Consider the following 15069-nt stretch of genomic DNA (forward strand, 5'->3'; position numbering starts at 1 on the left):
TCTTGATGCACTGACACCAGCCTCAGTCCACTCCTTATGAAGCTCCCCCAGATTTCTGAATCGCCCTTGCTTGACAATCCTCTCAAGGCTGCGGTCATCCCTGTCACTTTTGCACCTTTTCCGGCCACATTCTTCCCTTCTTCTTAACACTCTGTTAATATACTTTGATACTGCGCTCTGTGAGCATCCAGCTTCTTTTGCAATTGCCTTTTGAGACTTTTCCTCCTTATGGAGGGTGTCAATGATGGTCGTCTGCACAACCGTCAAGTCAGCAGTCTTCCCCATGATTCTGAAGCCTACTAAGCCAGACTGAGACAATTTCAAGGCTGAGGAAACCTTTGCAGGTGTTTTGCATTAATTAGCTGACTAGATTGGGAAACAGGGAGCCTACAATGTTGAACTTTGTCATGATATTCTAATTTTGTGAAATACTGGATTTGGGTTTTTTTTGTCTTTAATCCATAATCATCAAAATTGAAACAAATAAAGGCTTGAAATATTTCACGTTGTGTGCAGTGAACTAATATAACATACAAGTTTCACTTTTTGAAACAAATTATTGAAATAAATGGACTTTCCCTCGATATTCTAATTTTTTGGCACATACCTGTAAAGTGAGTGGTTGCCAGGTTTAAGCCTGGCATCACAAGGAAACCAAATTAAAGGAACATTAGGATCTGTGAAATCTGTGAAACATTGACAGTGGTTTGGATCAAACCCCTTCACACAGTGTAATAGATACACTTCAACATATCAAAAATTCTAGTTTAAAAATATGTTTTGCTTATTAAACAATAGGCCTCTGACCGACCTGACTCTCCCTTGTGTTATCTTACCTTGTGTTCACCTCCTCTTTTGTAGAAATGAAGCTCATACATGAGGCTATCAACCAGACCGGTGAATTCACTGTATTCCTCATAGGTACTTTTCCAGGTGAAGTTGGAGTGACTTGAGTTGAGGCGAACTGTGAGGCAGCACGGTGCGTTTGGTTTAACTGATGAGAGGAGACATTACAGACAAACATTATATACCAAAGACAGATTGTGACGGTTATGAGAACAGACCAAAATCTTTGCGTTCCTTACTGTTTATATAAGGTTTATAGTTGCCATCCAACAGCTCACAGATGTCAGGTCCATCATTTTGATTGTGGCAGAGTAAGATTTTAAAGGTATCCATATCTGATGCATACTCATCGGGCACTGAATCAGATGTTTTAACAGAGCAGAAATAATTCTCGTATGTGTTTGTCAGCTTACACACAAACGTGTTTCTGTACAGCGAGGAGAGGAGAAACAGCAGTGAGACATCAAAATCATATTCATCCATCATTGATATGTGTGAGTTAACACAAAGGTCTCACAGTTCATAATCTTTTATCAGAGTGAGCCAGTAAGAGCTGTTACTGTCTGAGGCATTTGCCGATGGTGTGATGCTCAGGGAGCAGTTGATGGTGAACACGTAATCATGTACACAGTGGAGACCGTGGTCACCTAAAAAAAGCATACAGGCAGTGTTTTAGAGGGACTGTCAGGAAGTAAAACCGATGTTTTACCAATGTGTCACTTTGGGAATTTACTGTAACCCTATGTGACCTCTAACCAAACGCTGATTTTAATAACTTATCATACCACTTTACAATACAGAATACTACTAATTACACCAATCAGCCAAAACATTATGACCACCTGAGTAAAACCGTGTAAAACCTCATGTTGGTTTATTATTAAATGAAAAACTCCAAAAGGTTGTTGAAGGATTTTACACATTACAATATGTCATGAACTCTGCAGTTGTAAATACCAATAAAAAGACAAGAAAACAGGTCTTTTCCTTAATAAGAAGCTATGACAGCTTTGGGTTGAATAGGCCGTAGCAGAAACCATTTCTCATCAACCGGATTGTGAGTCAAATTTTGAAAACAAAAAATACGGTCAGAGACGTAACCTGTGGTGGGGTCTCCATGTAGATCATCGATGTTGGTAGATGTGAGCAGAAACACCACCAGCAGCACAGTGCTCCACTTCATCACAGCTGCCAGCTCAGACATAACCTCAGTCCTGAGATGGTCCTATAAGTTGTTTTGCATTTAATGAAGACTGACAAGGGGAGGTATCAGACAGTGCTTTCACACCGATTGCTATCACTCACGTGTCACTGGTGGCAAAGCATGTGTTTTTTTAAGAGAGCAGCTGTGAAAGGAAAGCACATGAAAAGGGTGCAGTTTAAGTGCTGTCTCGAGTCTTTCACCTCAACCACAGTCTGTCTTACTATGTGGTAAAATGTTTTTAAACAATATTACTGTTTTAATTGCTGTAGTATATCATTGTAGTATGATATGAAATGATGTGAGTCAATGAAAGTTTTTACCAATATACTGAGGCACTCAGTAGTGATGAGCTGATAACACATGCAGTAGTCTTAATCTTTGATTTTCAATGTCTTTATACATTAAAAACATTTACATTCAAATGTCCTAAATATCAGATTGTAAAGTATTATGAAAAATGAATGATTACTTTTTTGGTGTAAAGATTTTCTTTCACTAGTACCATAATGTCAATGTCCATCTCTAATGCCCTATCTGGCACTTGTATGCACTGAGCTGACAAATGCAAGGTTTTACCTAAAGGACTTAACACAGAATGCATGTGTTGTAGCTTTAACATAATGTTTGCTGCTGTGATATCTGGAGAGCCAGACGCACATCAGCAATACAAGAGTGTTGTGCAATGTCAAGTGTATTGGCAGGAGATGCATGTTGGCTGTAAAGTGTAAAATGAGATTCTGACAAAGATAAGCGCTGGCAGTGAAGTTCATGTTTTCCTCTGACGTTGTTGATGTAGAATTTTTAAACATATACTTACACACTAGTAGGTTGAGTATCTATGTTAGCTTATATTGTACACAGCACATGTATATATTAAGAGGTACGCATTGTAAACAAGCTAGGTCAGATTTATTCAAGTGTGATTCAGAAAAAACATGAATTGTAAATACATGCATTTCACAAGACTGATCTTTTGTGGCACAGGGGCCTGAGGTGTTGCTGCAAGTACTAGAAAATGTTAAAGTTTAAGAAAGCAATACTCACATTTGAACATTTGAACATAAACAAGTGAACAACGCGTCACATAAATGCTCTCGTCAGTGTTTCAGTTTAATTTGGGTTTTCGCTATCAAGAATATATGTGCTCTTCTATCTTCTCACTTTACCACAGAGCATCACAGAGGCCTATTTTTATGAGTTGAAACCCAAATGACTTTCCGTCGCCTCATATGAAGTGATATGAACTTCTAATGAAAATGTGTTTGACATGAGCAATGAAGCTTTTGAGAGATGGAAGCATTTTCAAATCATTATATTGTGCAAGAGCAGAAACCATGATATGTTTGGCTCTATCCACAACTAGTTGCATTTCCTCTGCATCTGATATAAGTGCTTTTTATGTTTTTAGTGCTTTGCTAAAAATGTTTTTTGTGATAAAGACTTGAAGATGATAGGAAATGGATAGAGAGGCCACTTTCAGCTGGAAATGATGTAATCAGAAGATGATTGCAGCAGCACAAATTTGTATGGGGCTTGGAAAAGTCTACTGAAAATCACTAGTAAATGTTAAAGCCCTTCACCAAGGGACATGCAGCACAGTGCTAAATAACAATTTGCACAAGTGCAAACACTGTATTATTATCATTTAATATTTCACTGGTAGTGTTTACACAGTTGTCCTTTACACATCTGGAAAATATCAAAAGAAAGACCATTAAATTAACCGGTATATACAAAGTGTTAAATTGCACCAGGATACAAAACATAAACATGACCCTCTGGAAAATACTGGGTATAGTTTTACCTGTACATTTCTATCTAGAACAGGGATCTATTTGAGGCATTCTAACATGGATCACTCACAGGCCAGTTTGCCATCAAAGGATGACAGGGTGATGGCAAAGGCCTGCAGGGCACACATGGGGAAACTATAATCCATGGAGAAGACATCCTCTGCCACACGGCCAAACTGCATCACTATGTAGTCTTCTGGATAAGACAACAAGAAGAGGGCAGAAAGAGAGCAGATAGATAACAGTGAAATTAGATATAAAACAGTGATTGTTCAAGGAAGAAGTACGACAGTAAGTCAGGCACATCTTACCATTATCAGGGTGGATGATCTGGAAGTTTTTGACTGAGGCCTGGGTGACACGTCCATGAAAGTTCAGCACATACGACTGAGTCTGTTCGTTCCAGCTTGGGGATTTGTTCACCAGGGTGACCAGTTTGTCTGTGTTGCTGTTCATATGGCAGACCAGTAGAGTCTCAAGATCCTGAAGTAAGAGAAAACTTCTGTTTATCTAAACTAGTTCACATGTAACCAACACCACAGGTTTTATAGCTTAGGATTTCCTATTCTCCTTGTACATTTTTTGGACGAATCGACACTCTTTCATCATTCTCCAACATGCCAGGAAGGATCACTGTCATTTTCCTTGGACCCTTGAGGCCCAGCACATTGGTCTCCTGGAACACAAATAGTTGACTGTATTACAGGTTTGATCTGGTGATATACTATGTAAAGTGGGATGTATACAGTGTATTTTGGCTCACATAGCAAATTGCCGCCAGCTCTTGCCGCACTGATTCACACTCTTTGATGAAGGGCTTTTTCTCTGGGTTTTCTCCCCCATCATAAACTGTGAACTTTGTACCCAGAACATTGGACCTGAAACACATGGGTCTTATAAGTTACCTGATGAAAGATGAAAAATTTGCCATAATTGAAAAAACAGCCTTGAGTTGCTTTCACTCCCATGTAAAATCACTTTATTCACAAATCAATAGGGGAATCCCCAGAATGCCAACTAAAGATGTCTTAAAATTGTGGTGATATATGCCCATGATGATTTCATTAATTCCATCACTTAAGGGAAGTAATCAAGAGAACACAATGTGTTAACACACAGCTGAATGTACAGTGGGTTTGGACTGACTGGGTTTGGTTTTAGCCATGTAATTCTGAGTGACAACACAAAGGACCCTCAGAGTGTGCAGTCTATACAAGAAAGTGATTGGTAATTTTGTTTCTTCATACTGTAGGAATAAAACATAGTATACCTTAGTTTTCCTATGTAGCAGTTTGTGTCTCTGGACAGATTTATTGGGTCAGTGGAGATGAGATAGTTGGATGTCTTGCACTTCTTCCTTTTTCTTCCTGCCATTAGAAATACCTTGGCAGTGGTGCAATGAAAAAATTAGAACATACAGACAAGAGAACTACGATAGAAATATGGCAGCTCAAGAAAGCAGGAACTGTTGAGAATATGCCAACCCTTCTCCCATCCTCCTTTTCCATATGGAGGTAGTAAGTCGGATAAATGCCCTTCTCCATGCCTCTCCTGTCCCTGGTGACCCTGCACTGGATCGTTATGTCTCTCGGGGCTGGACGCAAAGCGAACTTCTCAAGATCCTCCACTGACATTGGAGAAGCTGACTGAAATGGGTAAGACAGAGTTTGTCATTTTTATGTACTTTCTGCGACAAATCAAAATAACGTGCAAACCTTCCTTCTCTGCTGTGGACAATACACTGAACAGTTTGGTATTTGTCTCACTCTTTCATTAGATTCACTGCCTGAGGATGAACTCCTCCTGTAGTTAGAGTTAAGAGATGCTAGACTCGGTGTAGTTTTCTCTGCTTCGGTTGACTTTTTCTCCCTTTTCTCTTTTTCTTGGACTTCCTCGTCTTTGCTCTCGCCACTTATCTGGCACCTTGCTGTGAAGACAACACACAAAATGTTATTCTTTACAACAACTTTACAGTATTGTTGAATATACATCAGACTGACACAGACAATGTCTCACATGTGTCAAGCTGTTTGTTCCTCTTAGACAACTGTGATTCAGTTTTCTGGGACCTATCTTCCTCTTCTTCATTTTCATCATGTTTATTCTTTTTTGGACTTGTCGCCTCCATTGGTGATTCTGTCTCTTGGGTTGAAACCTCCTGCAATTGCTTCTCTGCAAAAGAAGGAGACATTTAAAATCTGTGAAAGCAGCTCTTAAAGTTTAACATAGAACACAATGAAAATGTTTTTCACTCTTAGCCACTAGATGCTCTATGTAGTGTAAGTCTTGATCATAAATTCACAAAGTGATGTTATGTTTACTCTCTTGTTTGGTTGTCTTGTTTGTCTTCAGTGTGTCCTTCACTTTCTCCTTCTTTGTTTTTTTCTCCTTTTTCTCCTCATCCTGGTCCTTTTCTTTCTCTTTTTTCTTATTGTGTTCCACTTCTGAAAAACAACACGTTTCTGATAAATCATTAATTCAAGCAAAGTGTCTCCTAGCTGTACATTAGGGTGCATGAAAAGAACAAAGCACGCACACATGTGCAGAGTTCGAGATCAGTGAGGGTCCAAAAGTTACATATCTTACGTTTGCCTTTTTCTTTTTTCTTGTCATTCTTCTTTGTATTTTTTCCCTCCACCTGAGTGTCATTCTCCACATCACTTTTCACCTCAGGCTCTTTGTCAATCTCCAAGTTCATTTTCTTGGGGATAGCAGGCTTCATTAAAGGCATATCATCTAACACGCTGTTTGTAGTCATGTCACATTCACCCAATGTGATCACATCCAGTGGGTTATCATGAGCGTGTTCAACTTGATCTCCAGGGAGAAAAGAAAAACAACCAAAACTTATATTTAGTGTAATTTAAGAAATTGAACATATTTGCACCAACAATGGAATTAGATTATCTCCATCTACATAAAATAATAAATTATTCCAATGCTTACCACTCAGGGAAGTGCTGCTCAGGGATTGGCTGATTAAAAGGGGTGTTTCATCACAACAGGCAGCTTTGTGCTTTCGGTTCTTTTGACGAGAGTCCCGATTGGCTACCACCATTTGAAAATCAGCCCTCTTCTTTTGCTGCTTTTTCATCAAAAGGATTCGCTGTGGAGGAAAGAATATGAGACGTTATTCAAAATGTGTGCCTGTGTCCAAACAGTGTTCATACATGGGGATACCACTTTAGTGCTACAGTAATATCTTAATATCTGTTTTTACCCTCTAACAGTCCATAACAGCCCACATACACACTTACAAGTACAGTATTTAGATAAGGCATTTCACTGCATTTGACCTGACCTGACCATAAGATATTATGAGACAAACTACGTGATCCTAATTATAATGTTATACTATAATATACTATATCATTTAATCAATATTAAAACTGGCTAGATTAGGTGTTTGGATGTTAATGTAAGTTATACTGCTCATAGTAATTTATGCAATAGCAATTCACAACTAAAAATGATGGAAATGACGATATAGATGTTAGATTCAAGCTCCATGTACCACTGTTACTGTTCAGTAGGACTATTATTAATAGTATTAACTTAAGACGAGTAACAATAGGTGATAACAGTAACTGCTGGAATTACTTTTAATAGTGATGTGTTGATCTTTCTGGTATACGTTTTTAAGCCAGCAGCTCACATACTGTGGAATATAAAAAAGCCTTTGACTTACACACCAGGTGTTCTGACACAGGTATTCATGATCTCATGAGATTCAAGAAACCTCTACTTCTTTGGAAAGTTCAGCATCAGTCTTAACCACTTATTACCAAATCAAAGAAGGAATAAGCTTCGGTCTTTGTTCCACTGTCTGCATGGCCTATTATGTTTATTCTACATATGATAAAGAAATACATCTATGAACTTGCAAAGTCATGTCACTGTAAGTTAGTGAAGAGTGAAGAGCACTGTTCTTGTAACACTATAAAATAAACTACAACATATCTGGGGTATTTCATGCATAAATTACATTAAATATGTAAGCTATAATTCTTGACTTTACCTGATTTTCCAGCTTCAGTTGTCGTATATTGGGGTTCTCCATTTCTAGGTTTAAAACTCACTGCTAACTACAGAAATATAAGTAGATAATTAAGGATATTCAAAAACACGAGGTGAAAGAAATGTTTCAGGGTGAGAAACTTTTAATTCTCAAAAATAAAAGAGCAATAAAATATGGAGGCGGCAGTTTGATTGTGCTATACGGGTCCATCTGACAGTCTGTCCACTTGCATGTAGCAGAAGGCAAAGAAGATTAAAAGGGGATAATGTTCTTAAACACACTTAGTCACTATGTATAAGCAGCCTGGGGAGCAAGGCAAGCGTTCCCATGACTGCTTTATGGAGATGCTAAGGACTAGTTACTGTTACAACTGAAACGTGAGACAAAACAGGAAGGTGATATCCGGCTCTTGTCACCCCGTTTAACTACAAGCCACCAGTAGTCTGCATCACTTACCCACGTGTAAACAGTCAAATACGGAAGCCGCAGCTGCCACCCCTTATTGCCCTAGAGCTTTGATTGTGCCTTACCGGGCTGTAGCGTCACACGACTCATAAGCTCGAGTGCCATTATAGGTTTAAGGAGCCATACAAAAGCTAGAGGTTGGCTATTAGTGGGGAACCTAATCCGGTTTATGTCGTTGCCATGGTTACAGAGGCCCGTCAGCGCCGGAGAGCAGTGCATTTTAAAAACACCAGCTTCGTGTGTGCACAGTGAGAATAATATTGTTTGTGCATATATTATTAGTTAATCTGTGGCATTTTATTACACGGACGTCTTTAATTCACATAAAACTCAAGTTCTGCATACTTGTTCCAAACCCGAATATTATGTCGCTTGTATAGCCTAGTAAGCAGTAGGCTATATTTATTTTGCACGTAGCCTCTTTGATGTTTATAAGTGTAGGCGTATTTGTGAGTATTTTGATGCACTAAACACGAGTGTAGGCTACTGTACTTAGACAAAGCCTACGTTTTGTTCTGTGTCCTCCTTCTTTTACTAACCTACATGTTATAGCATAAGGGTTAGTTCATTAGTTTGTGCGTAATTAGTCTAAAATAAAAATGAAATAGGCTCGATATAAACTATACCGTAGATAGGTAAAAAAATTTACATTTTATATAAATATACGTCTTAAAATATATTTTTATGTTTGCATAGTTATGGCAAGCCGTTCAAAAATAAAGGGATATATTGATTGAAACGCTGAATATATTGAATGAAACTTGAGAATATATATATGATAAAAGTCTGAATATATATAATGAAAATCTGAATATATTGATTGAAAGTTGAATATTCAGCTTTTCATTATATATATATTCAGACTTTCATTATATATATTCTCAAGTTTCAATCAGTATATTCAGTTATTCATTATATATATTCAGACTTTCATTATATATATTCTCAAGTTTCATTCAATATATTCAGCGTTTCATTATATATATTCAGACTTTCATTATATATATTTTCAAGTTTCATTCAATATATTCAGCTATTCATTATATATATTCAGACTTTCATTATATATACTCTCAAGTTTCATTCAATATATCCAGCTTTTCAATCGTTATTCTCAAGTTTCAGTCAATATTTTCATTCCATTTATTTCCTGAACGGCTTGCCATACATAGTTTATTATTTGTTTTAATATGAGACATAGTGCAGCGTATATGTGGACAAAACCGGAAAAAGAAAAAAGAGGGGATCTTGTTGCTAGGATACAGCGAGTTAGCCAAACAGGGAGTGAAGCCTGTTTTCGGCAATGCAGTTTCGCATTCAGTTTTTTTCACAAAGGTAAAAAAAGTATTGATTGCGTTTAGCTTTTTTGACACGTGTGTTATGAGTAGGCCTGTATCCTTTATGACAAAAAATGTAATCAGTCGCATTTCTGTTTTTTAGCTATCGAGTTAATGAAATAAAATGGATTTGAAAATAAAGGTAGGCTCTACAATTGTTTATCGTTTGATATACAATTAAAGTAATGCTTTGAGTGTGTGAAATGTCTTGTTTTTGCTCTGTAGGTGGCACAGGCTCTGAAAGTTAAAATCATGCTGTGGTGAGAGCTGCGCCTACAATCTAGATTGTGTTCATTTTGAATTCTTGCTGTTTTTATTTACACCTTGCTTCACTAAATGTCATGTCTATCTGAAAACATTCTTTGTGCGATTGCAGGACAGATGTAAGCTACCATGACATGGAGCAGATCGACAACATGCAGTCCATTCCTGATCTTGAGAGGTTTTTGCCCCTATTTATGATCAGAAACACATCTATTTACACACACACACAGAGCACTGACATTATTTTTCTGTCACACCTCTTCTCCCCTGTGACAGTGCTTTATGCAGTGTGTTTCAAGTTGACCTCCCTGAACCAAAACAAGGGGTTCTCATGGAGCTGTATGTCCAGACTGTGCTTTTTTGCAGACAGTGCAGCTTTAAAAAGGAACAAACTTCTGCTCTCCTGTCCATCATCAAGTCCATCCATGAGGCTAACATAGGTTAAGTAAAGTTGCATTATTGCCACTGCCATGTAGTTAGCAGTTTGAGATGGAACTGGATTTGAACACGGATGATTTGTGAAATCAAAAAGTACAAGCTACCTCTTCAGCCATTCAGTATTTAGATAATAAGACAAAATGTAGTAAATACTGGGTTTATTTACTGAACTTTATTACATTTCCAAGTTGTCTCCACTAAATAAAATTCTTAGAGTCAGACTTCAAGTCATATGACTTCTATCATCAAAAATGACTTCTGGCTCTATTGCTGGGCAAATATTCCAGATTTTTTAAAAGTGTTTTTAACTTTATGTGGGATGTGTTTAAAACTGCTCTCTTACAGAAACACCACTCAACAACATACAGCAGTGTTTCACATACTGCAAGGAGCTTCTCCTCTGTCATTCAGTCAGGGTGTGTACAACAACTTTTTCCTTTCACAGTATCATTTTCACAGCCATACATTTCCATTATTGTCAAGTTTCTGCTTTCATCCTGATATCTCTGCTCATTACAGCGACCTCCTTTTAGTATCAACCTCTTCAGCTTTAAGGAGGCGACCTGTATCTTGGAGTACATCCACAACAGCTACATGAGACACTACAAACTCTACAAATATATTTTCACCCCACAGGTAAGAATCAGACATGAGTTTGAGACAGTAATTGTCTCAAACATGTTCTGCTATCATTCATTTTTATAGTACTTGATTATATTCATATAAAACTATGCAAGGAGAGAATAATGAGACTGTGTTCTGAGGAAGAATCACACTTTTTCCACATAATTTTGAACAGGTTAAACTTGATTTGTCTTTGACTTATTCTGGGATCCCAGACCAGGAGGAGTCTTTTGCTCCAGGTAATGATGGCAGCATATCTTCAGTCTTTGTTGCCCAAAACCTCTAGGTAGCATGAAAAAAAGTTTAAAAGGTTTACAAAACATTTAATGTAACCTAGGACTAAATGAGAGCAAGTTCAAAATGAATGAAACGAACTGTCCAACAATACAGAGCAACAGTGAACATTAATAGATATTTTTCATACTGAAGAAAATAGGTGCTTGACTTACTTGTAATGTAAATACCACACAATTAAAAACTTCATTTTAAAATTTAATAATTTTTTTAAACCCACAAATATAAAAATGACTTCAACCTGCTTAGCACTTAACATTTGTTCAGTTTTACATTGGTTTACATGGAGAACAGAATATTTTTTTATATTTTACAGGTATTTTGATGATAATTATTTAAACTTTATTTTGCAAGCTGAAAATGTTATAGAAGAAACACAGCTGGTACCAAAGAAAGACGGGTCTCCTGAAGCACAGGAAACATCCATCACAGAGCCAGGAGGAGCCACACTCAGTAGGTTCACAACATAGCAGGGCTGAGTTTAACTGTGCAGAATAACCTTTAGAGACAAATGCATCCCAAATAGGGTTTTGTAACCGCTTCATTTTCTCACTTTTAGGTTCCACATCAGAACTGAAGACACTGATAGAGAAGGAAGTCAGAGAGCAGATGATGCTTGTGTCTGGACAACTAAATCAGCGAATGAAAGAAATTGCTGATCAGCACATTGGTGCATTATACTCCCCACAGACCAACCAAAAGGTCAAAAAATAACGGGTAATAAACATTTCCTTTAGTGTTTTCATCCAAACAGCCGCTATGTTGATTTCCATTAAGCACTCACACAAACGAGAATTCAAACTAAAACATGTTTTATTGCCAATAAAACCCTTTTGTTCGTATACAGTACAACGTATATCTGCATTTGTACAATTGCTGTACATTTCTCAGGCAGGCAGTTGAAAAGTGTCACTTATTAAACTGCAGAATGAAATGAGAATGGAATGGTGTTACAGTCACAAATGGTCTCCACAGTGTGTATGTAGATTTCCTATTGAGGACTGTCTGCATGCATGATGGGTAATGATTTTCTACCAAGAACACTTCAAATATTGTATTTGAATGTCAAATATTGTACACAGCCTCCGATATTTATTTGTAAGACTGGAATAGCTGTATATCTCAGTTTATACACAATATCTTTATATAATTATCTATTAAATAATTAATCTCAGTGCTTAGAATTGTATTCTTTCATTTACAACTGATGATCAACAGTTAAAGTCCTAAATATACATAATGCACCTCCAGTATATGTGATGAGTACTATCATAAGATTGTGCAATGTGTCCTCTAATGCAAAGTGATACTGAAAACATGATAAGGTGACAGGAAATGTTTCAAACATCTACAAACTAACATCAAAAGGCAGATAAGGAATATTAAGCTGTGCATGCTTTATCTAAAACTTGCAGAACCATGGTGCATATTAAGGCATACAAATGTCCCGGTCCCTCAATTCCTCATCTTAAAATTGTATAGCAAATCAACAACACAAACACTGATATTACATCACATGCAAATGGTTAAATAAAATCAAGGTAGTTAAGAATGAAATCAAGCTTTTAGGTTTCAAAGTCCTCCAGGCCCAACAGCATGATCTTAGCTGTGTTCTGAAAGAGGGCAGCTCGGTTCTGCTGCTCCCCTTTCTTTACCCAGTGGCTGTAAATACGGAAGGCACATCCATCAATGAGTTTGCGTACGCTGCGAAGGGAGTAAGGGTCTCTGGCCAACACCTCTCGAGTTAGGGGTCGACCTTTACGGTAATGGCTGTACATCCTGATACAGGCCAGCACGCTGAGTATCAACACCTGAGGAGGCAAGAAAGAAAAACTAATGAACATGTTAAAGTTATTTGCTTCTTCATATACTGCTGGACAGCCACTCATTGTCAAGGCTGATAAATTTCAAATCACCCTCTGACTCACCCTAAATGTCTTTCTGGGACTGAAGAGCCGTACATCCTCCTTCTGGTACTGTCTGAAGAAGGGATGTGCTAAGGCTTGCTCAGCAGTGAGACGGGCAGGTGGGTCCACCACCAACAGCCTGGATATCTGAGGATGACAAGCAAGAGCAGCAAACCAAAGCAAGTGAAAAATCTGAATTAGTGTGATACTGTAGATGCTCATCGTCTGAAAAAAGCTGTCACCTGCTCCTGCTGTATATTACTTTAAGATGAGAGGAAATTTAAGTAGAATGCTAGGAACACAGTAACATACTGTGGCTGGAGTCTTAACTCTAAGGTTTGTAAAGAATACAGCTTACCAGATCTTTCACGGTGTCAGACCTGTCATCCCATTCTGGGGAGCTGAAATGAAAGCGACCCTCCATGATCATCCTCAGCATCAGCATCTGTTTGCGATGCCAGAATGGTGGCGAGCCCGCCAGTAAGGTGAAAAGGATCACTCCACATGCCCATCTTACCAAGACACACATCAAAACAAGTATGCAAGAGTTTGACATAAAAGTGAGAACAATGCCACATTCTTTGTAAATCTATACTGACATAAACATATCACTGACAAAAGGAACTTACAGATCGACCTCCTGGCCATAGCCTGGGTGCAGTTCATCCATGGAACATTTCAGTATTTCAGGGGCCAAATAACCAGGTGTCCCACAAAGTTCTAATTCAAACAAATAAACACAATTGTACAAATGATTTGCATAAAACTCATTTAAAATGATATGCTCTATACTAAAGTACCTCTGAGTTTCTCTGCAGGCTGCAGCTGTACTGAGAAACCAAAGTCAGACAGTTTGATGTGTCCCTGATCATCCAAAAGAATGTTCTCAGGTTTCAGATCCCGATGGACAATGTTGAGGGAGTGGAGGTACTGCACCGCCTCCAGCAGAGCTCGCATTATATTCCTGTACATACACAGATTTTGGAAAATGCATGTTTTACATGGCCACGGACTATGTTTTAAAGCATGTCAGTTAGGTTTTTTTGTTGTTCTAAGGTCAAGGTCAAAGTCAAAGTGTTTATTTGTCATATGCACAGTTAGGAAACGTGTTTCCCTGTACAATGAAATTCTTACTTTGCCGTCCACATGAATGCCACACAATACAAGTGAAATATAAGGTAGATGAGCAATAACACAAATCTACATAGGCAGTAAAATCAGACATCTAAGGCACTTTAAAGCAGCAAGTGAAGGAAGCAAATAAAATACAACAAGAACACAATATAATGCAGAGACAATATATGCTATGTGGGAGTTGTGGAGTGCAAATACTCAGCAGTGAGTGTGCAATTATGCATGTGCAAGACGAGTATGTAAACAGTACAGATGGAATTACATGAGGTAGATCCTGAGTCAGCTGTTTAGGAGTCTGATGGCAGTCGGAAAGAAAGAGTTTTTCAGCCTAGAAGTCCTGCATTTCACACTTCTGAGCCTCTGACCGGCATTCATTGGCTTCAAATACTTTTAGTAAAGTATGAAGCTCAACTCAGAGTGTGACTAAGTTTGGTAAATCTATCATATAGTACACACTGTGCAATCTTCAATTTTTATCAAAGTTAAGTTCCTGTAGTGGACTGTCTGTCATCATCTCTGGCTCAAGAACCGTTAAATGAGTGGCAAACCATTACATGCAAGAAGCTACTGGCTTTACAGTGGCCATATTTGCTCAGTGGATTTGATATTTGACAGTGTAACTCAGCTAATGAAAGCAAAGCTTTAAGTTTTTCATATGCTTGTAACATGTCTCAAGACCCTACATATTTATTTTTCATACTAAATAAAGGAAAAGCCTTTTTATACAACTGTAGTTAGTAGTTAG

General features: G+C 37.9%; 4 protein-coding genes across 12 annotated transcripts in view; 1 reads left to right on the forward strand and 3 right to left on the reverse strand.

Annotated features, from left to right (window-relative positions):
• The window catches only part of LOC109963557 (interleukin-21 receptor), a 6904-nt gene extending 4723 nt beyond the window's left edge, over positions 1-2181 (reverse strand). Inside the window, exons 1-5 of the mRNA XM_020606177.1 lie at positions 2152-2181; positions 1948-2071; positions 1364-1493; positions 1086-1273; positions 837-994 (exon numbers count right to left, since the gene is read on the reverse strand). Of these exons, the coding sequence (XP_020461833.1) occupies positions 837-994; positions 1086-1273; positions 1364-1493; positions 1948-2050 (579 nt within the window). The 5' untranslated portion in view covers positions 2051-2071; positions 2152-2181. The remainder of the gene's footprint in view (positions 1-836; positions 995-1085; positions 1274-1363; positions 1494-1947; positions 2072-2151) is intronic.
• Positions 2140-8406, reverse strand: LOC109963555 (tubby protein homolog). Of its 6 annotated transcripts, none has more exons than XM_020606173.1 (14): positions 8318-8400; positions 7862-7928; positions 6790-6949; positions 6430-6660; positions 6165-6284; positions 5860-6015; positions 5610-5770; positions 5328-5489; positions 5114-5226; positions 4607-4721; positions 4421-4519; positions 4155-4326; positions 3914-4039; positions 2140-2192 (listed from the first exon to the last, which is right to left on the reverse strand). In XM_020606173.1, exons 2-14 carry the CDS (start codon positions 7901-7903, stop codon positions 2155-2157), a joined length of 1695 nt encoding a protein of 564 aa, XP_020461829.1. In that variant the 5' UTR covers positions 7904-7928; positions 8318-8400; the 3' UTR covers positions 2140-2154. The 6 variants fall into 6 exon arrangements, with proteins under 6 accessions (XP_020461829.1, XP_020461827.1, XP_020461828.1 ...); XM_020606171.1 differs by having other exon boundaries at positions 6165-6287; XM_020606172.1 differs by having other exon boundaries at positions 6165-6287; positions 7862-7924; positions 8318-8397.
• Positions 8407-8488: 82 nt separating this feature from the next.
• cfap119 (cilia and flagella associated protein 119) lies at positions 8489-12012 on the forward strand. 4 transcript variants are annotated; one of them, XM_020606181.1, is made up of 10 exons: positions 8489-8574; positions 9767-9805; positions 9889-9923; positions 10040-10105; positions 10204-10367; positions 10711-10781; positions 10885-11001; positions 11165-11228; positions 11638-11736; positions 11843-12012. In XM_020606181.1, the coding sequence occupies exons 2-10, from the start codon at positions 9788-9790 to the stop codon at positions 11995-11997; spliced, it is 789 nt and encodes a 262-aa protein (XP_020461837.1). In that variant the 5' UTR covers positions 8489-8574; positions 9767-9787; the 3' UTR covers positions 11998-12012. The 4 variants fall into 4 exon arrangements, with proteins under 4 accessions (XP_020461837.1, XP_020461839.1, XP_020461836.1 ...); XM_020606180.1 differs by lacking the exon at positions 8489-8574 and adding an exon at positions 9527-9661; XM_020606183.1 differs by lacking the exons at positions 8489-8574; positions 11843-12012 and adding an exon at positions 9489-9661 and having other exon boundaries at positions 11600-11662.
• Positions 12013-12078: 66 nt separating this feature from the next.
• The window catches only part of phkg2 (phosphorylase kinase, gamma 2 (testis)), a 4310-nt gene continuing 1319 nt past the window's right edge, over positions 12079-15069 (reverse strand). The window contains exons 6-10 of the mRNA XM_020606179.1: positions 13991-14154; positions 13820-13910; positions 13549-13702; positions 13212-13337; positions 12079-13094 (exon numbers count right to left, since the gene is read on the reverse strand). Of these exons, the coding sequence (XP_020461835.1) occupies positions 12849-13094; positions 13212-13337; positions 13549-13702; positions 13820-13910; positions 13991-14154 (781 nt within the window). The 3' untranslated portion in view covers positions 12079-12848. The remainder of the gene's footprint in view (positions 13095-13211; positions 13338-13548; positions 13703-13819; positions 13911-13990; positions 14155-15069) is intronic.

This window comes from Monopterus albus, unplaced genomic scaffold (assembly GCF_001952655.1).
Source record: "Monopterus albus unplaced genomic scaffold, M_albus_1.0 scaffold76.1, whole genome shotgun sequence".
Taxonomy (NCBI): Eukaryota; Metazoa; Chordata; class Actinopteri; order Synbranchiformes; family Synbranchidae; genus Monopterus; species Monopterus albus.